The sequence below is a fragment of the Elephantulus edwardii genome, unplaced genomic scaffold, assembly GCF_000299155.1.
Source record: "Elephantulus edwardii isolate Elephantulus edwardi_28Jun2011 unplaced genomic scaffold, EleEdw1.0 scaffold00024, whole genome shotgun sequence".
NCBI classification, from domain to species: domain Eukaryota; kingdom Metazoa; phylum Chordata; class Mammalia; order Macroscelidea; family Macroscelididae; genus Elephantulus; species Elephantulus edwardii.
This window is the reverse complement of record NW_006399774.1, coordinates 12,969,237-12,991,680: the sequence shown is the minus strand read 5'-3', so window position 1 is coordinate 12,991,680 and position 22,444 is coordinate 12,969,237. Positions and strand designations below refer to the sequence as shown.

Genomic DNA, 22,444 nt, shown 5'->3' with positions numbered 1-22,444 from the left:
GGGGGGGGGGTGGGGGGGTTAAAAAAATTTGAGGCACTTTTGCAGCAATTGAGGAGATAAAATGAAAACAGAACCCTCCGAATGCACAAGCCTGGTTTGATATCTATGAATTCAATGTACCTGGGTCTCTTATTAAAACATAAATATTATCGATAACAAGAATGGACTGCATGTGTGTTCATAGGGGCAAAGAAATCTCTTCTTTCTGACATAAAATAAGAAAGAAATAAGAGAGAATACCTCGATGCAACGACTTTCTTTTGCTTTTCCACAGCAGGATCCACCCAGGCTACGAGCACAGACTGGGATGACATCACTCGGACACTGATGTCTTTGGGCACATCCAACTCATCCTCTTCTGAAAAGACAAAAGGACCCAAAAATAGGCTGCCTCATTGGAATGATGTCATCCTGGGTGCCTGACATCTTCAGAGTGTGATACCCACCCTTCCAGTTCTTAAATTGCTTGTGCTTTAATAGAAAACAAAATAATGTTTTCAAAAGAATGTGAAGGTATTATTTGGGTAGAAAAGCTAAACTCTATTCTTCTGAAATCCAGTGTTAGACATAGTTGGTTTTAAAGATGGCCCTACTCAATTATCCTTTGTCAAGTTAACTCCCTGTTTCTCACCTGATATGGGGAGTTCTGAGATGGGATAAGATCTTTGTGGAAACAGGTTTAAAGAGAGAAAGGCTGAAAGCAAAGCACAGCTTTGTGACTGGAGTGGGAGATGACAATTCACTTCAAGTCATGGTAGTAGTAAGAATCTATGAGGATCTATGTCCACCATTTTAGAACCTGAGACTCCAACGTAGATTAAGACCAATATTTAGATAATAAATTGTTTTGAACATTGGGCAGTATCGTTTAAGACAAAGGCCTCGTAGCGAAAGTTTACAGAATCTTACCGGGCCTCCACAAGAAAAAGACTGATAACACAATTGCAAGATGGGCAAAATACACAAAATACATGAAAAGAATTTTCACAGAGGAAGATATTTGGATGGCTAACAGACATATGAAAAATATGCTCAAAATCACTGGCAATAAGAGAGATGCAAATCAAAACCACAATGAGATACCATCTCACTCCAGTAGCAGAGGCAAAGTGTAAAAGGACAGGAAGTAATAAATGTTGGAGCGAATGTGACGAAATAGGAACTCTTATACACTGTTAGTGGGATTGTAAAATAGTACAGCCACTCTGGAAGGGAGTTTGGCACTTCCTCAAAAAGGTGAACATATAAATTCCATATGACCCGGCTATGAAAAAAAATATACCCTGAGAGAATGAGAACAGAGATACAAACAGAGACTTGTACACCAGCGTTCATAGCAGCATTATTCACCATTGCAAAAACATGGAAACAGTACAGATGTCTAAACCACAATTGAATGGACTGAGAAATTATGGTACATTCACATAATGGACTACTATGCAGCATGCAGGAGCAATGATTTTGTAAATTACTACCTTAGGAGGGACTGGAGAGCATTATTCTAAGTGAACTACCTTGGCCTCATAAGGACAAATACTGTATATGACCATTATTGTAGAATGAGTATGAGTATCTAAAGGGGTAAAAGGGGAAGTAGAGGGGTGATGATGGGAGGGGGCAGGCAGTTAATCATAGGGTCACACAATTTGATGGGGGGAGAGAGAGGGAGAAAATGGAAAAGATTCCATGTGAAAAACAATGTATATGAACTTTGTGAATAAACCAGTTGTTTGTTGTTATGTGCCATCAAGTCACTTGTGACTCATAGTGACCCTATATACAAGAGCACTACACCCTCCTCTATCCTGTGCCAACCTCATTGCCTCTGACACACACTCCCACCACCCCAATCACAGAATCGATTCATCTCATCAAGGGTCTTCCTCTCCTGTGCTATCCCTCTACTCTTCCAAACACTCTCCCAAACAGTCTCTCCAAAGACTGGTCCCTCCTTGCAAAATGCCCAAAGTATGTCAGATGAAGCTTCAGAGTTCTTGACTCCAAGGAGCAGCCTAGCTTCACCCTCTCCAGGATAAAAGAAATTTTTTTTAAAAAAATTGTTTTGACAATTTCTTAAGAGGATTAACTGGGCCATCTATGGAAGACTTCATAGTCACAAAATTCACTATTTTGTTCAACCTTTAACATAAATTGAGATTCATAAAATGTCTTCAGTCATGCTTTTTGGTGTCTTGCATTTGCTTTTTGGGTTCATTGCACCTTTCAGGGAAATGTTTTAAAAGGATAGAGATTTTGCTACAAAGAGAGGGGGTCAGAGGTGTGCTGTTAGAATGGTCATAAAGGGACTTTATGAAGTAATTAGTGAAGAGTAACAGCAAAGCCTCATACACATGGGACCTCATTTTTACAATGTTCTTGTTGGGTACCACCGAGTTGACTATGACTCACAGCAACCCTATGAACAACAGAGCTGAACCTTGTCCAATCCTATGCCATCATCTCTGACACACTTGAACCCGTTGCTACAGTCACCTTGTAAATTCATTTCGTTGAGGGTCTTCCTCTCTTTTACTCTCTTCCTCCACCTTTCCATGTATGGTGCTCCTCTCCTAAGACTAGCCTCTCCGTGTTTCACCATCTTTGCCTCCTAGGAACATCCTGGTGGCACTTTTCCCAAGACATATCTTTGTTCTTTTTTCTTTTGGCAGTCCAGGGAATATTCAGTACTTTTCTCCAATTCCACAGCTTGAAAGTATCAATTCTTCTATCATCTTTATTCACTATCCAGCTCTCGGAATCAAACTAAGCGATAGAAAAGACCATGATTTAAATCAGGTGCACTTTTGTCTCCAAACTGACATCATTGTTCCTCAGTAATATGGAGAGGTCCCTGAGAATAGACTTGCCCCATCAAAACCCGTCCTGATCTTTAGACTGCTGGTATCAAGGGTGTTGACTGTAGATCCAAGTGAGATGAAATTTCTGACATCTTCAATTTTTATCTATCATGGTGTTGCTTATCAGTCTAGTGGGGAGAATTTCTAGCTTCTTGATGTTGAGTTGCAATCCATATTGAAGGCTGTATTCTTTGATCTTCTGCAGCAAGTGCCTCAGGTCCTCCTCGCTTTCAGGATGCAACGTTGTGTCATCTGCATAATATGGGTTGCTGATTAGTCTTCCTCGGATCTTAATACCACATTCTTCTTAATAGAGTCCACCTTCTCAAATGACTTCTTCAGTGTACAGATTGGATAGGTATGAAGAAAAGATACAGACCTGATGTACAACTTTTTAAAATTTTAAACCATGCAGTATTATCAGGCAGTATTCAGACCATAGTTTCTTGGTCTAGGTATAGGTTTTGTATAAGCATAATTAAGCATTCTGGGATTCTCATTCTTCTCAATATTAACCATAGCTTGTTATGAGCCACGTAGTCAAATGCCTTTGCATAGTCAACAACATCATAGTTGCTGATTACAAGACATCAAGAGCCACTGACGTGTAGTCAAATTATGCCTTTAAATTGGATACTGTATAGCTATCCAATCAAGATAAGCCTCTAAACATACCATGTGTTTAAGACACCATGCAAAACACACCATGAAATATCTTTCAGGAAAGAAATCTATCACAAGAGCACTCTATTCTCTGAGATAGAAGAAACACATTTGTACTCAATATAATCAAGTTTTCCCTGTGGTGTCCTTTATACATAAGGAATTTCATGCCCTTCATCACACCGCCAGCAAGAATGCTTGGGCCATAACACTGTATTCGTACTAGACCATACATGGTCAAATGCAGTCTTAGAAACATACCTGCAATTTTTCGCTTTGTCAAGGCTGCCCTGTAGACTGGTTGGCTCCGCCCCTGTGAGTTCATGGACTGCAGGGAGACCACGTACACTGACTCAGACGCTGTGGACAGAGCAGAGAACAAAGGGACCAAAAAGAGTAAGAGTCTGTGCCTTGATTTTTCTCAGGAGCACATATTACTTGATTATCTGATCTCCCTCTTCCCTTCTCTTCTTTCCATTCCATCCCTGGGAGGTGCCATTAAGTGGTCAGCTGCTAATCAAAAGGTTGGTGGTTTGAATCCACCCAGAAACACCTTGAAATAAAAACATAGCAATCCATTGGGGGGGCGGGGGGAGTCAGCCTTTGAAAACATTGTGGAGCACAGTTACGCTCTTACGCACGTGGAGTCACCATGGCAGAACTGATTCTATTGGCAACTGGCTTTTTATTTTACAAGTGATGACAGAAAGTCAGAAAAGCTGAGAGTCTTATCTCAGGTCACACCACTACGTTGCACTGGGTAATTTTCCTTGATCCAGATCACTAATGGCTACTCTAGGCTCCACTGACCATGCTTTTTGGAGTGGCCCCTCATCAGTTGGAGAGTTTGAAGCAGAGATAATTGTATCATCACGGATTTGTTAGCTGAGGCAACACCAAGATCTTAAATAATACACAGAATACTGAGAGTCATCCCTCACACCCTGGCGAGTATTCAGATATCAAGATAACAAAACCTGCATTTTTGTTTTCAAGAGTTGATGTCAAATTGATGTTGAATTAAAATAGACCTGTGTTCAAAAACCTCACACAGTGGGATCATGCATGTCAAGTGAGTGCAGAGATTTCAAAGGAAGCAAGTTAATAGGAGACAGCCAGCTGTGGTTCACCCACCAGGGAAGCTCAGGCCAAGACATGAGCAAATTATTCAGATGAAGGCTTTCACATCTTAATCTTCTAGAGGTTTTTGAACTGATTTTTTTTTTTTATCAAAGTGAAAAATCACATTTGTTGCCATGGACTCCTGTTATTGTTATGTGCCGTCGAGTCGTTTCCGACTCATAGCGACCCTATGCACAACAGCCCTAAACCCTGCTCTATCCTGCGCCAACCGCACCGCCTCCGACACACCCATCCCGATTACCCCAGTCACCGAATCAATCCATCTCATAGAGGGTCTTCCCCTCCTGCGCTGTCCCTCCACCCTCCCAAGCATGATGTCCCTCTCCAAGGACCCGTCCCTCCTGGCAACATGTCCAAAGTATGTCAGACGAAGCCCCAGAATCCTTGCCTCCAAGGAGTAGCTTGGTTTAATCCTCTCCAAGATGGATCTGTTTGTTTTCCTGGCAGTCCATGGTACATTCAGTACCCTTCTCCAGCACCACAGCTCAAAAGCATCCACTCTCCTTCTGTCCTCCCTAGTCATTGTCCAACTCTCTGATGCCTCCTAGAACTCTTAATTCAACCTAGAAGTAACTTCAGATCTGATCATGTCTTTGTGCTACTGGCAAGGGAAGCATGAGTTGAACAAAGAAAAAGATCTGCTATTCAACTTAAAAATGCAGAAATGTGTGTAAAGAACCTGATATGAGCAGCTCTGCCTATCACCTACCAAACACCCAGAGAGATGAATAATTTCCCCCAAGTGAAATTTCTCTACACCTGTAATGTGCTTACTGAAGCTCTTAATCTTTTTTTTTTTTAGGGAAGGAGGGAGATGTGTGAGGTGAAAAATGCCTGCATTCTTAATTTGCTAAACTTTCAAAATTAAATTATAAGATTAACATGAAGAACTTTAGCAACCTACAATATCCAGATAGTTTGACTTTGCTTGATGAAATCAAAAAGGATTTGGAGCTCTTATAGAAGAAGTCTAGATTATAGCCTTCAGCATGAATTATGCCTCAAAGCAAAGAAACATCAACACCAGCAACATCACCATGAATGGAAAGAAGATAGAAGTTATCATTATTTTTTTTTTTATTTCACTAGGATCCACAATCAACATCTTTGGAAGCAGCAGTCAATAAATGTCCCTCCTGAGCAAAATACAAGGAAGCTTGCTTCTGAGGAATATTCTGGCTGTACTGCTTCCAAGATATATTTGCTTGTTCTTTTGGCAGTCTATGGAATACTCAACATTCCCCATCAATACCATGACTCAGAGACAACAGTTTCTTAGGTTTCTTATTCACAGTCCAGTTGTGAAGGAATGCAGCCTTCATAATGGATTGTGTCTCAATATCAAGAAAACAAAGATTCTTTCCACTGGACCAATAGAAAGCATCATGATGGATGGAGAGGAGGTTGAAACTGTCAACAGCTTCATCTTGCTTGGATCCACAATTAACACCCTTGGTACGAGCAGTCAGGAAATAAGGAGACACATTGCAATGGAAAAAGCTGCAGTTAGGGACTTTTCTAAATTATTGAGGAGTAATGATGTCAGTTTGAGGACTAAGGTGCATCTGATTCAGGCCATGGTCTTTCTAATTACTAACTATGCATCCGAGACCTGGACAATGAGTAAGGATGACAGAAAAAAGAACTGATGCCTTCAAGCTGTGCTGTTGGCGAAGAGCACTGAACATCCCACGGACGGCCAAGAGAATGAATAGATATGTCTTGGAGAGGGTACAGCCAAAGTGCTCTTTGGAGGCAAGAATGATGAGGCTTCACCTCACATACTCTGGACATACTGCTAGGAGGTGCTATTGCTTGGAGAGAGACATAATGTTGGGGAGGGTGGAGGGTCAGAGGAGAGGAAGACCCTCGACCAGGTGGATTGACAAGGTGACTGCTGTAATGGGCTCTTGTGTGTCAGGAAGTGTGATGATGACGCAGGACAGGACTGGGTTCAGATCTTTGTTTATAGGGTCCCTATGAGTCATACTCGATGGCACCTAACAACAACAACAACAACATTCAGCATATGAGGTGACTGAAGACACCATGGCTTGGATCAAGCATACCTTCATCTACAAAGTGGCATTTTTGCACTTTAAAGAGCTCTTTTACAGCAGATGTCCCCAATGCAATACATCCCTTGATGTGCTTGGTAAATGATGGAGAATAATATGCAATGGTATAAAAGTGCATTTCTTTTCTGTAACTCTGATGACTACATAAAAGATGGAATTAAAATTTCCTTAATCGGTTCCTTCACTCCCATCTCTTATACTTCAGGTGTGTGAACACTTCAGGGTCTTAACTTTTAAGGCTGTTCCTAGCTTCTTGAGAACTTCAGACCTCCTCCTTCCTTGTCACAACCTCCTCCTCGCTTGAGTCCCACTGTCTCCTCTGCCAGGAACACTCTCCCTCCACAGCCCATGCTCACTCCCTCACCGCTGCAGTTCTTGCCACCTTTTCTGGGGAGCCTTCTTTGGCCTACATTGAAAACTGGAGCTGCTGTACGTCTCACAACTGCCCAGGCCACTTTCCTGTCTCTAGGTCATCTGAAAGATGATTGTTTTACTGTTTGTGAGAAATGCAGGTACCCCAGTAGCTGATATTAGGCATGACTGACAAGATATCCAGTATTTTCTGGGGCAATGTGCTCAGTAGCATCTCCAATTATGCAACGAAGTAAAGGATCGTGAAAGCTGGACTGCAAATACAGAAAGCTGAAGAAGTAATGACTTTAATTGTGGTATTGGAGAAGAATAATGAAGAGACCAGGGACTGTCAAAAGGACAAAGAAATTTGTCCTTAGAAAAAGTTCATAAAAGTTCCTTAGAAGCCAAGATAGTGAGTGTTGCAGACCAAGGGTAAAGTACTTTTATCATTATTAATAATGAGACAGACTGCCAGGAATGAGATACAACAGAGAGTAAAAACATGGGGCCAACCTGAGCTTCCCTGTTTCCTTATTGAAAATTATCAGGAAGTAAATCACAAAGAGAACTCAATGCAAATGAAGCCAAGCTCTTTCTATTGAAAACCTTCCCCTTACTCAGGAGGGAGGGGTCAGCAAGCACAATGTAAGAATCTGGTCAGCCCTTAAGGATTGCCTTAGCGCCTCAGGGTGAATTCCAGTTCCCCCACATCCTGAAATAGCATTTGGTTTATTACAAATATTTCATATTGACTTCCCATAGTGAGATTTTTGTCTCACATATTTTGGGCATGTTTTCAGGAAAGGTCCGTGCTTGGAAATTACATGAAAGGGTGGAGGGTCAGTAAAGGAAAGGAAGAACCTCAAGACAATGGATTGACACAGTGACTGATACAGTGACTAGAACAATGGGCAGAGGTTGTGAGGATGGTGCAGGGCCGGGCACGGGGTCCTGATGCTGTTCATAGGGTCATAATGAGTCTGAATTGACTCAATGTTTTACAACAGCATTTCAACCTCTTGATAACAGGATCAGGATTCAATGGGAAGACTCTTGGAAGGTGACCCCTTCCTGCCACAGCCCAATAGTTAAAATGACAGGAAACTGGAACTGAGAGTTGAACAAAAAGTAGAAGTTTGAACAATGATAATATTCCAAAAATTGAAAATTACATCCACAAGGCAATGCAACATAACAAATGCAGATAAATACTGAAATAACAAAGTACAGACTCACCAAGTTTTTTAATCTCATGTGTCCGCTCATCTCTCGTCAAGGGGACATAATTCATCTTCCGGCCACTCTCCCCATAGCCCAGAAGAAAGCCTCGTGATCTTCGGGGGCTCTTGGCTCCTGACAGGCGGGGGGCTTTCCACTGGACAGACAGCTTGTCATCTGAAGACCGGACACGCATGCGTAAAGGCTTGTTGGGGACTTCCTTTTCTTAAAAAGGACAGGACACAGACACCATCAAACAGGACACCACCTTGACCTTACCATGATATACATAAATTCTGTCCAGGCTGAACATGAGCTGGGCTTAAAACAGTGATTTTTAGTAGCAAGTTCCATCTGTTGTTGTTGTGGATCTTCTAGTCGGTGCTGGCCCTCCAGGGGGCCTTCAGAGGCTGCACATATCACAGGAGGGAATAACTCATCTTTTTCCTGCAGAGCAGCTGAAGAATTCTAACTGTGCACCTTTGAGTCAGCAGTGCAATTCTTTACCAACAGGCTTCTTAGTTCATTCTACTAAGAACATTGGGGTGTTTGTTGTTGTTTTTTCTCCTAAAGCTATCAACACTCCAACCACATGCTCTTCTCCATATTTCATACCCAGAGATCTCAGGGACTTAAAATATACTATATTGTCAATAACCAGCTAGGAATCTTAGACGCTCTATAATGCTGCTTTTCATCTTTTTGTTTTGCCTCCTTACGGCCAAAATCTTATATCCTCTGGCTGGAAGTAAAGGTCAGTGTAGAAAATATAGCAGAGGCACATTATGTACTGCTTATAGCTGTTGCCCAGAAATTCTTTTTTGTTGTTGTTGTTTTGGGGGTTTTTTTTAGTCATATTGAAAAGATGGCTTTCCTTGCTTTTACAATGACCCACTAAGAGCTAAATATGAGCTGATTTCTGTTTTGGATCATAATTTATTTTTACATGTCTTATTCTTGTCCTTGCAGACAAACTCTAGTCATGTCAGACTATTAGTGCCCCTTTCAGTCTTTATTCTATTGTTTCCTTTTCCTTTGATGAAACATTTTCAAAGGCGACTTGACAGCCCATAACAACAACAGTGATTTTCAATAGATTGTCTTGCTACGTTGAATAGTATCAAGGAATGTGAACGTTTTCAAAACTGCATCTTAAGGCAAATGCTTAGTGTTTAAAGTTTTGCTTTCATATTAAAAACTGATATATTTGGTGATAAAGATGCATGTAACTTCCACACTGTCTATTTCTAACAAGAATTTTATGGCACTTATTTAAGGGTTGAGTTAAGAGAACAAGTGTTCCTCTCAAGTTATTTCCCAAGCATCTTCTTCTACTATATCTACTGACCCTATTAAGAAAAGCAACTTAATGAAACTGGAAAATTCCCAACTAAACTAACAATTCAACACCAAGACATGAAAACTGAAATGAATGTAATGAGTTAGTGTAAGCTTCAACAACAAAGTCAATAATAAGACATTCAAGATGGTTTTTTTTTTCTGAATTCCAGGCACGCAGTTCCAACTTTCTGAATCTAAGCAAGAGAAATGCCCATTTGTAGATGGGCTAAAGTCACTTCATCAGTCATTGAACACTTCATTCTTAAAATAACTAATAAGAGAAAACTATGTTCACAATTAAACAAGCCTTTTTCTAGAGTTGCAAAGTAATAATTATCCAGATTATTTGGTTTTATGCTAATATGCCCAAATGGACTAACTATATCAAACTTCACATCTTGGTGTCATGTGATCACATTAACCAGGGTTTTCCTAACCTGATTATAACTTGCCAAGTGATTAGGTGGACCCTCACTTTCAAAGTGTAGCCTATGTAAAAATCAGAATCTTTTTCTTACAGTTGTTTTGTTTTGCTTTATTTACAGTGAATCATTATTCTGCAAATATGAGCATTTATATATTTCCAAAGAGAGCTTGCATAAAGAGCTTGCTACTGTCTTACTCATTAACTATGCAGCAACTCAGTTATCTAATTATTTGAACTTCCACTTAAGACCTCTAGTGTCATATTCATAGCAGTATGATATCCATTGTGTTCAGAAGATTCAGCCTGCCCCATCCCAATACTTGTTTGAGCTACCTATAGGGACTATAGATCTATGAGCTCACAGAAGGTAGATATTGTGTGGATCTGGGGCAAGAAGAATTGCTAAATCTTTTTTTTTAAATAGTTGTCAAGAATATTTGTTCTTGTTAAGTGCCATCGAGCCATAGGTGACTCATAGTGACCCTGTGAATGAAAGTCCTCAACACTTGTGTGACTTTCATCCTTTCTCTAGGTTCATAGGGTTTCTGGAGGCAAGCTGTTATGGAAGTGGATGCCACTCAGAAAACAAAAGTCAACAAGGAGTGACATGTTTAGTTCCATTTAACACCACCGGCATTTGCTTAGGATCCCCAGTGGGATAGTAGTTAAGCTTTGGATTGCCAAATGTAAGGCTGCACCCACTAGCCACTCCTTGAGAAAAAGATGATGCAATCTTCTTCCAGAAGGGTTTATAGACCAGAAATCAACTGTGGAGGTTCTACCCTGACCTGTAGAGTTGCTATAAGTTGGAATTCATTTGTTGACAATGGATAAATTGTGTTTGTTTTCAAATAACAGATTTTGAAAGAAGTTTGCAGGAATAAAATATGTAACAAGCTAAATTTCTCAGAAACAGGGTTAGTGTAATTTTCCCCCCACTAGTTTACAAAACTTGAGTACAAATTCGAACAAATTCTTTCAATTTCCCTCACCCCCCTCACCCATCAAATTGTACAACCCAATGATTAATCACCCCCACCCCCCCCCCCCCCCGCACATCCACATCCCTCTGCTTCCAGCCTCTCCCACCCCTCCTGGATCCTTATACTCCTACAATAATGATCTTATACAATATTTATCCTTGTGGGACTGAGTTAGTTTACCAAGCATAATGCTCTCCAGTCCCTCCCAAGTTAGGTGATAATTTACAAAATTATTGCTCCTGCGTGCTGCCTAGTATTCCATTGTGTGAATGTACCATAATTTCTCAATACATTTGTTGGTGGTTGGACATTTGGGCTGTTTCCATGTTCTTGTGATGGTGAATAAAAATTCAACAACCCTTCCTGATAGAGACACTCAGAAAAATTAGAATAGAAGGATTAGTGTAATTTTAAATTTTTTTTCTAACATTACAGAATAAAGGTCACCCACCAAAGCAAAAACCTTAGCCAGCCTTGCCTCTCTTCACACTCCACAAGAACAACATTACATACATCATTTTTCCCCTCTCTTTTGTTATATACTGATTATCGTAACACACCAAAATCAATTTTAACAAAAGAACCTTCTTGGGAGCACTGTTTGAAATTACCAGACATAGGCTTTCTGCAGCTCCAAGGTCAACAACGAGGGTAGAGATTTAACTTTATAGGAGGCCCAATTTTAGGCAAGGGTCATGGCTATGTAAACAAAGAAAACAGTACCATCAATAAGATCAAAATTACATCTCCCAGTCATATTTCACAGGAGAAGGATGGACAATCTTCTCCTGTGAGATTAACTGCCTCTGAAAACCTGTCAGAGGGTCAGCTATGGGTCAGTTCGAACTCATACACAACAACAACAATCATATTTGATATCTAGTTACTTTTATGAATGACTTGTCCCTCTTTAAGGGTTGCAAAATGGCCTTTGCTCAGACTCCACATTTCAGGTAGACCCAACAGCACCACATTTCCACAGCCCCTCTCCTTAGGATTCAGCAGTAAACAGGGATAGATGTTTATGGTGAGGCCTCTAACCCTCCCCTCCATCACACACACACACACACACAAAGCATATTGACCTGGGGGTTGTGGGACAATCTGCATCAAAATGGGCAAATCTACATAAAACACTCATGAAGTGACTCAAATGTCAGTTACAAAACAAATGAAGGAGCAGAGAAGACAGCCTCCTCCCAAGGTCCTGAACCATTTCTGTGGCCTCTCCTCCTACAGTGGGAACATTATTTCTGGATGATGGTATCAACACTGGTTTACAAGCAGAATCTGACCTTAGCAACAACTGGCATTCAACAGTAAAGTACTGGGAAGTAATAAAGGAAGAGATCATTAATATTTCCTGGAGGGATTATTCCTGAAGAGGAGAGGGGATGAAGTTCCAAGAATAATAACATGTAGTCACTAAAAGCCAAAGAAGAAAGTTGCTGGTGAGCTCTGGTGGCCTAGTGGCAAGAAGCTGCACTGCAATCCCAGAGGTGCACAGTTCAAATCCACCAGACGCTCTGCTGGAGAAGGAGGGGCAATCTTCTCCTATACCTGTCAGATTTGATTTGACAAGAAAGGAAGGAAAGAAGGGAGGGAGGGAAAGAAGGAGGGAGGGAGGGAGGGAGGGAGAAAAATGTTGCCTGAGGTGCCCACTCCTGGTACTGTCCTAACAGAGTCCACAGAAGTCACCTCAACCTCACACAACCCAAAGAGAAGGGTGGCAACCACCCCTTCAAACTGCATAGGCTCCCCTCAGACCCTAGTTTTGTTTCCTAACCTCACCACCTCAGAGATCAAGAATGGCCAGGCCTGTCCACTGGACAATGGGACCAGTGCTGTGGTCAGTTTATCATATGAAAAAAACCTCTCTACTTTGATTATGCTTTCAACAGCTCTGAGGTAAGCAGGATATATGTTGTATTATTACCATGAGTGAACTGAAGGTGAAATAGGTTAAGTGTTGGGCTGTCAAACTGACCAGCTGCTCTGTGGGAGAAAGACAAAGCATTCTCCTTCCGGTGAGATGCACAGCACTGGAAACTGGATAGAAAGTCTCCATGAGTCAGAACTGACAAGACAGAAGTGGGGTTGAGGTCACTGAAGTTCAAAGAGGTTAAGCAAATTACCCAAGGTCATATAATTAGTAAGTGCCAAGCATAAACCCAAATTCAATCATTCTGATTCCAAATGTCATTCCTTTTTAACCATGTCACTTCCTATGATCTTATAAAAACTCCAACCCCTTCTTCTATCTGATAGGGTATTCATCAGAATCTTAACATAATCTCTTACACAGTCTCACACACAAAAGATCTCTCAAACTTATTGCCTTTGAGTCAGAAGTGACTGATAGCTGACCCTCCAGTAGGTTTTCAGAAGCTGTAAACCACACAGGGTAGATTGCCCATCTTTCTCCTGAAGGCTGCGTGTTGATTCGAACTGCCTGCTTTTGAGTTGGCAGTGCAACTTCTTACTCACTAGGCCATCCGCGTTCCCTTATGGCGCTTTAAAAATGTTTTAAAATTAACCAAACAGTATACTCAGCAGATTGCTGTGTATCCTTGGAGTCTCCCAGAGACCGCCCATCCAGACAGGTGATGGAATTCCCCTTTCTGGGAAAACTGCAGAATGAAGTAGGAATATCAGCACTCTAAACATCGTAGCCTGTTTTGCAAATCTTCCGTTTCAGGAGCATTAACTACATTTTTCTCCAAATATTTTGAAAACTCTCTTCTTCAAATTCTGGGTTTCATACACCATGGAACATATTTTATAAACCATCTTGTAATTCTCTTTTAAGCTGATATACACATTAAGAAAAACTATCCATATGTTTCAAATTGCTTTGCAATTAAATTATTTAAGTGTTTTCTCTAAGCCCCTTTGATATTCTTACCAAAGACTTCTGAAATTTCCTAATAAGGTCCTGTAAGTCTTTGATCTTGGCAAGAGGAAGTCGCAAATGCCAGGAGTCATCAAGTTCACATTCACAAGTGCTGACTGTATTTTGAACTTGGCAGAACACATTCCCTTGATGCCTCTTCAGACAATACAACCAGGTAATTCGTTCTTAGAAGTGATCGATGAAAGTAATCAACTATATACTACTCACTTTGCAAACCACCTGGACTAAACTATTAACATGTAGATTAGAAAGAAAAAAAATTTATTCTTTCCACAAAGAAATGAAAATCCAAAATCAACACGATGCTTTGCCCTTTTAAAATTGAATGCTAGTTAAACTAATTTCTTCTTCTGTGGTAGTTTCTGTACTGGGCTCACAGAGGCTCTATCTAGGTCAGGTATTTGAAGCCAAGTGTCTACTTATTTGGATATGTGCCTATTAGAATCCTCCATGAATCTCAGTTTCTTCTGCAAAATAGGGTACAAAATATGAGTTTTGTAGCATAATCCATGAAAAACATTTTAGGCTGTACCGGGCATGTTGTTGTTGTTGTTGTTGTTGTTAAGTGCCATCAAGTCACCGGCAACTCATAGCAACCCTATGAAGGAGAGTCCTCAACGCTTGTGTGTCTTTCATCCTCTTGCCAGGTTCATAGGGTTTCTGGAGGCAAGCTATTATGGAACTGGATGCTACTCCTGCTTCCAAGCTTGTTTTAATCGGGGAGCTCCACCAAACACTGTCCACCATGGGTAACCAGCCATTAATGCATTTGACACATTAGTGTCACAGCGTTCAGCCTCACAGCAACAACAAGTTACCGCTGTACGGCAAGTGGACACACCAGGGCTATACAACCTAGGAGAATGTTTGACCAAAACCAATGAAAGACATGTACCTGGCATACATTAAAATTACTCATTGTTAATGAGTCATGATGACACGAAGTTGCTTAGCAGTTCAAATCCACCTGTTCCCTCCTCAGGAGGAAAGATCTAGAGAACTGCGCTCAGAAAGATTTCAGCCCACAGAGGTTGTGCTTCTGTCACGTGGGGTCACTCTGAGTGGACATCAACTTGACAGTACCTCACAATAATTGTTAGCGGTGGTTGTGATAAAAACCCACAACTCCTTAGGCTACTTAGAGTGGTGGACACGTGTGCATCATAGGACTTGCTTTGCACACAAGCAACACTAAAAAACGTACTTCCACCAACCAGACATGAAAAAACAATGAGAACTTATTACCAGAGACTCTTTACTCATATTGAAAATTTTTCAAATATGAAGTTGTTTACATAGATCCATTCAATTATTTTGCCCCTTGAGGTAACAGTGTCATCCATCGTCCTCATCAGCATCAACAAGTCTCTACTCTTTTACAAAAGAGGGTGTAAAAGAGGGTATGAAAGCTCCTTTTCCAAAGCCAGCTTTCTCAGTACAGATCTTAGCTAGTCGTGTTTCTCATTTTCCAACCGAATGTGGAGCATCATTATTCAGTCTTACGTTTTGAAGGAGACATGATTTATCTACTGCCTGATTAACGACATGATTTATCTACTGCCTGATTAACATCTCACTGAGGTATATCTTTAAGGTGGAAAGGATTCATAGTTGATCCTCCAGTGAATTTTCAGAGGCAGTTAATCACACGAGAGGAGATGGCCCTTATGTCTCCTGCCGGAGCAGCTGGAAGATATGAAGTGGATTCCTTCGGGTTGTCACACAGCTCTTTACCACTAGGCCACCAGAACTCCAACAGTCCACTAGTAGAGGCTACTCCTTGGAAAGGGATATCATGCTTGGAGAGGAAAGATAGAAGGTCAGCGAAAGAGAGGAAGACATGATTCCCTCCCCCTGCTCCCCGACATGGATTAATATGGTGACCACAGCAATGGTCTCAAGTGTATCAGAGATGAGGGAGATGGCACAGAATAGAGCAGAATTTAGGTCTGTTATTCTTAGGGTCTCTACGAGTCTTACTTGATTCGACCAGCACCCAACAACAATAACAATTCAACACAATGTTCCAAGGCCTGATTTAATATCACATTATCAGCTTAATAGACCACTGACCAACTTCACGTCCTACTTAGCCCTCAAGCTTCACAAAAATGGCCCTCAATCTCTGTCACCTTGAGCTGGAAGAGCAGCCTTCCTCAGGCCTACGCTTCCCCTCATCATCTTCATCTCCTAACTTCACACGGTGTGGTGACACGATAGGGCATGGGCACTTTTGGTGGTTAAGTATGAGAAAGAAATAAATGAGGAGATAGGAAAGAAAACAGCAAGACAGGAGAGGGGAGGGAGAATGGATGTCTGTTAGAGAGAAGCAAAGCTGAACAGTGACTAGCCAAAGATGAAGACAGCAGGTCCACTGGTTGAACGTTGGTTTCAACAGCCTGACACACAACATTGTGACCATAACAACCACCTCCCCAGCCTTGTCCACTAAGAGCTCACTCTTGGTGAATTCCTACACGTAACTGAGTTACATAATTCTTCCACACGTGCTGTGCCTGTCATGCTTACTCTGAAGTCTCCTTTGTGGCACATTTTCCTGTCCAACAAATCCACCACCTACACTGACTATTCACTAAACGTGTTTGCATGTGACACTTGGATATGCCTAGCTGTTTAACAATAATAATTAAAAAGGTGTTAGAAATTCAAGGTGGATTCAGAAGAGGCTGTGGGACCTAAGACATCATTGGTGATGCTGAAAACAGAGAATACTAGAAAAAGATTTACTTACATTTATTGACAATACAAAGGCATTCAACTGTGTGGATCATAACAAATTCTAGATAACACTGAGGATTCTAAGAGAACCCTAGAACACTTAACTGTACTCGTGCAAAATCTGACCATAGATCAAGAAGTAGTTATTTGAATGGATACTGTAAGGGATACTGCCTGGCTTAAAACCAGGAAAAGTGTGAGCCAGGGGTATATCCTTTGTCCATACTTATTCATTCTAGATACTGAGCAAATAATTAGAGAAACTGGACTATATGAAGAAGAACATGACTTCAAGACTGGGAGATGACTCATCAACAACTTGTGTTATACAAATGATACAATCTTGCTTGCCTAAAGGTAGGAAGACCTGAAGCAGTTAACTTTTGAAGATCAAAGACTATATAACCTTCAGTCTGGATTATATCTCAACACAAATAAAACAAAAATCCTTTTCATTGGACCAATAAGCAATACTATGATTTAAAAAACACCAAAACAAACAATCCTATTGTTATCAAGTTGATTCTGGATCAATGTGTCCCTATAAACATGATAGAAATAAGAATCATCACAGTAGCAACAGTCAAGAAATCAGATGATGTATTGCATCAAAGTGATGTAAGTCAACACTACTGAAAAATACTTTTTTTAAAGTGTTAAAAGCAAAGATACAACCTTGAGGACTAGGGTACACCTGACCCACACCATGTATAGTATTTTTAGTCACCTCGTATATGTTCAAAATTGAACAATGAAAATGAAGATCAAAGAAAATTTGATGCATTTAAATTATGGTTTTAGCCAAGAATATTTCAGTCTTTCAGGGAAACAAACACATCAGTCTTCAAAGAACAGCCAGACAAAAGACATGGAAAGAATTTTCACAGCGGAAGATATTAAAATTGCCAACAGACACATGAAGAAATGTTCCATATCACTGGCAATCAGAGAGACGCAACTCAAAACCACAATGAGATACCATCTCACTCCAGTAGCAGTAGCAAATTTAATGGACAGCGAGTAATAAATGTTGGAGAGGATGTGGTGAGATAGGAACTCTTTTACATTGTTGCTTGGATTGTACAATGGTACAACCACTCTGGAAGACAGTTTGGCACTTCCTCAAAAAGCTGAACATAGAAATTCCACATGACCCGGCTATTCCATTGCTTGGAATATACCCTCAGGAAAATGAGAACTGAGGCTCAAATGGAAACTTGTACACGGATGTTCATAGCAGCATTATTCACCATCACAAGAACATGGAAACAGCCCAGATGTCCAACCACAAACAAATGGAGAAGCTGTCATGCATTCATATAATGGAATCCTATGCAGCACACAGAAGCAGTGATTTTGTAAATTACTACCTAACTTGGGAGGAACTTGAGGGCATTATGCTGAGTGAATTAATTCAGTCCCACAAGGACAAATACTGTATAAAACCATTATTGTAGAATGGGTATGAGGATCCAAGGCAAGAAGGAGGGCAGAAGTAGAGGGGTGAGGATGGGGGGCGGTTAGGGTGTTCATCATAGGGTTGCACAAATCGATGGGTGAGTGGGGTAAAGGAAATGGGAAGGATCTTTTGTGGAAAAACAATGTATTCCAACTTTGTAAATAAATCAGAGTAATATAAAAAAAAAAAAAAGAAACTTGGATTTTGGCGGAAAGCTTGCGAGGACAGACGAGGGAGGCCTGGGCCAGGGTTCCGGCCACAGCCGCCTACATTCCCTCTTCCTACAACACGCAGGTACAGAACTACCACTCCCAGAGGTCTGTGAGGCAACACCATCTTTAAAAACTTGAGAAGGCTCTTTTGTGAAAAATAATGTATTCCAACTTTGTAAATAAATCTGTAATATTAAAAAAGTAAAATATTTTATAAAAAAAGAACACCCAGAAGGCTTCTTGAAAGTGAGACTTCACCTCACGTATGTTGGACATGGTATCAAGAACATGTTATCTTTCCTGGAGAAGGACACTATGGCTAATAAATAGAAAAAGAAGAAAACCATTTATACGACAGATTGGCAAGATGGCTGCAGCGGGGCTCAAATATCACAATGACTGCACAAATGGTGCAGGACCAGGTAGCATTGTGTTCTGTTGCGCCCAGAGACCAAGTCAGAACCAGCTTAATGGTACCTAACAACCACAGCAGTGAGGAAGGGATATCTACTTCTCTTTTTTAGAGTAGAGTCTGTCATCTTGTCACCGATACTTTATTGGTTCCCTACCAAATACAGGGCATTTGCAAACATTCTCATGATAACCCAATACTCTGCATTTACAGAGAGACAGAAGGAAAGGAAACTTGTCAACGTCAGACAGTAGCAGGCGCTAAGCAGACAGGACACACCTACTCTGAGAGACCACCAGCGAAGTTTACCTAAGCACAAAGAAATCTAACTGCCTGAACCTGGAGCACAGCTATTGATTTGTAGCGAGAGTTTATCTCAAAATCATATATAAACTTTTCTGTCTACGACTTAGTATGTGTGTGCTTGTTTTAAAGTGAAAATAATACTGCAAATGATTTATCATCAAGGAAAACTCTTGCGGTTGAAGCAGTTTGTTGCGGGGATCTCTGGAGGCATAGTCCATAGCAAGATATGCTGCTGCCAAAGGAAGTTCTAATTCACCAGGTGCTCTGGGGGAGAAAGTTGTGGTTTAGAGTCCCAGGAACCGGATGGAGAGTGAGCCTGAGCCTGAACCAATGCAGATTGAAATCCAAAATGCAAAGAGTGAGTGAGTGAGTGAGTCATAGTGGGTTTGTTGTAGGCCTTCCTGGGCTGCTGCCAATTCAATGTTTGGTGTTCTCTCACATTCTACAATCTCAGGTGAGGAAGCCCAAAAGCCAGGGGTAGATTATCCAGGAAGCAAAATAAGCATGGGTTCACTTGTGTTCACTTACTAATCAGTAATGATCCATTTCACCTTTTATTACAACCTCAAAGATTATGTTTCTAGGCATGGCTGACACTTTCGAAGAGAATCAAAGCTCCATTTCAAATGGATAATCCCTGATAGGGAGAATAATCTCTGATAGGGATAGAGTATCAACAAGTATTTCATAAGGCTGTGATACTTTTCACCTCGAGTAAGCACAGCCTCTGCTTAACTTGATTAGTGTGTACCCCACCCTACCAGAGGCTTTCCTGTCTATTACCGCCCCAGTCTATAGGGTGTTAAGTTCAGAATTCTCTATATATGTATCAGTTATAAAACCATAGTTAAATAATTATAAAACTAACATCAGTTTTCTTCAGCCTGTAAAACTAGTTACTTAGCCTCCAAATTCTGTTTCCTTTCTTTAGTCATGTGTTGTTGTTGTTATGTGCCATCGAGTCGCTTGCGACTCATAGCGACCCTATGTACAACAGCCCTAAACTCCGCTCTGTCCTGTGCCAATCACACTGTCTCTGACACTCCCATCCCAATTATCCCAGTCACCGAATCAATCCACCTCATAGAGGGCCTTCCTCTCCAGGAGAGGAAATGCCTCTCTCCAAGATCTTGGTTCTCTAGTCATATGTAAATTGTATCTTAACCTGCCTGTTTACCAGGAAGAGAACTGCACTCTTCCTGAATTACTGATATTTAAATGTGAACTGTTATTTTCAGATGTAGAAATTACTTTTTTACTAACAACAGTGCATTGTTAAATGAGCTGGTGTTTCACCCTAGTATAAAACCCAATGACCACTCCCAGACAGAGAGGCAGTCTTGGAGGTGACTTGCTGTCTTCCCAGATCTGTGTAATAAGGGTCTTAAGGATATTGCAATCCGTTTATCTTATTGGAGATTGACTACGGAAAGAATCCCTTGCATTCAGTAACACAGTCATCACCCAAACTGTCCAGTGACAGCTGACTTTGTCACTGACTCTGTTGTGCCCCAAATCCAGTTTCCCCCCAAGTCACCAAGGAGCCGACACCGATGCAAGGGCAAGAGGGAATTTATTTCAGATTCGAATCCTGGCCTCGCTCAAACCGTGCTGATACAGCAGGGAAAGTGGTGTGGCCCCGATTCTGGGCTGTCCCGCCTATTTAAAGGGGAAAGCCCGCGAAAACAGGGCGATACAGGATTGGCTGATGTTTGGGTGGGGGCTCTTTTCCCCTTCCCCCACCGCTTTCAGTTTACTGCTCCAGAGGCTTATACATTTTAAAATGACGTATTGGTTACAAAATGGAGTCCCTCAACTCCAGAACAGTCATGCTATGAATATCGATGAAAACCGTCCAAGTCTCCAGCTTCACCTTTCAGGGTTGGAGCTGCGCTGGCTTCTAACTGTCACAAGAGGTTAGTGGCACAGTGATCACCTGCCACAACGAGGAGAGTGACAATTGGCCACGGTTGGTGATGAAGGAATGTTCTGTGAAGGGTGAGCATGCCTCTTGAGTTTGCGGCTCACACACCTTCCCAGGGCTCGCTCCTCCAGAGAAGCTGCCAGTCTTTTTCCACCACCGGGCAGGAGCCTCTGGGTGGTGCCGATACTTGACTGGTTAAGCTGTTAATCAAGAGGTTAGAGGGTCAAGCCCAACCAGAAGGATCTGAGAAGGAAACTCTAAGGATCTTCTTCCAAAAGAACTGGCCTTTGTAAACCCTGTAGAGGCCACAATATATGGACTTTGATAGAATGGGGGACAAATGTGGAATTCATTTTAAATTCATTTTAAAAAAAAAACCAAACCATGAAAAAACACAACAAAAACCCAGACTTAATGGATTGGTGGAGGATGTGAGGGCGATCTGGCTGCGACATCTGTCACCCCATTGATCGCCAGGGTTGATTCAGTAGGTCTGGCTGGTTAGACGAGTGTCTCCTTCCTCCACAGATCCATGTACATCCCTCCCAAAGCTGTGCTCTCAGTTGAAGAGGACGACCATCCCCGATAGAAAGACCGTCCTTTGGTCAAAGGTATGAGTAGTAGTGTCATCCTGCTAGACTCTCCAAACAAGCTCTGACGGATTGGCAGAGACTGGAGGACTCTTTAAAAACAATGCTTGGAGAGGCTCTTCAAATCCTGAACCAAATTAACCACCAAAGTCACCTCGTATTAAGCAGCAAACTGACTAAAAAAATTATGAATATCACCCATAAGTGCTGTGCTCCTTAGAAAACATCAACTATATGAGATCAAACCATAAACACTTACTTTCAAACTTAGGTATGAAGATTAGGGGGCAGGGAAATGAGGTTAATGGAAGTGGAAAAATCAGACATGAAATAACGAGAACATTCAAGCACTAGGAAGAAGGGAGCCAAGGTCACTACAACATGTGTAGAAGAAACTGCCAAAGAACAACATAAACTATCGTGTAAACCTTCATCAAAATAAATGAACAAAACCTCACTAAAATAAAGAAAACGCCCTACGGAGGAGCAACATTCTACTCTGGCACACTCGAGGTCACCATGCCTTGGACTCGACTCCACAGCAGCTGTCACCACAATGGTCTTCATGCCCCACGTAAGAGTGGCACCAGTGCAGCTGTCCTCAGCCATCTCACATTCCATTCCGGTAGACGCCATTGTTGTGTCTGCAACTCAGAGCTGGGGTGAGCCTGTCTGAGCTCACTCCCCCCCAACCCAGTCTCCACAGAAGGAGCAGGGGGCTGGGTGGGAAGGTTCTCTCCAGCCGAGTCCTTGCCAGTCTCCGCTCTAGATGCACTTGAAGGAGCTATGAAGAAGCAACACTCCTGAACATTCATGATGACCA

At 41.5% G+C, this 22,444-nt stretch overlaps 1 protein-coding gene across 1 annotated transcript in view; it reads right to left on the bottom strand.

The window, feature by feature from the left end:
- The window catches only part of FNDC1 (fibronectin type III domain containing 1), a 104,279-nt gene that overhangs the window by 70,912 nt on the left and 10,923 nt on the right, over positions 1-22,444 (bottom strand). The window contains exons 5-7 of the mRNA XM_006882813.1: positions 8,333-8,539; positions 3,783-3,881; positions 241-358 (exon numbers count right to left, since the gene is read on the bottom strand). Coding sequence (XP_006882875.1) covers positions 241-358; positions 3,783-3,881; positions 8,333-8,539 — 424 coding nt within the window. The remainder of the gene's footprint in view (positions 1-240; positions 359-3,782; positions 3,882-8,332; positions 8,540-22,444) is intronic.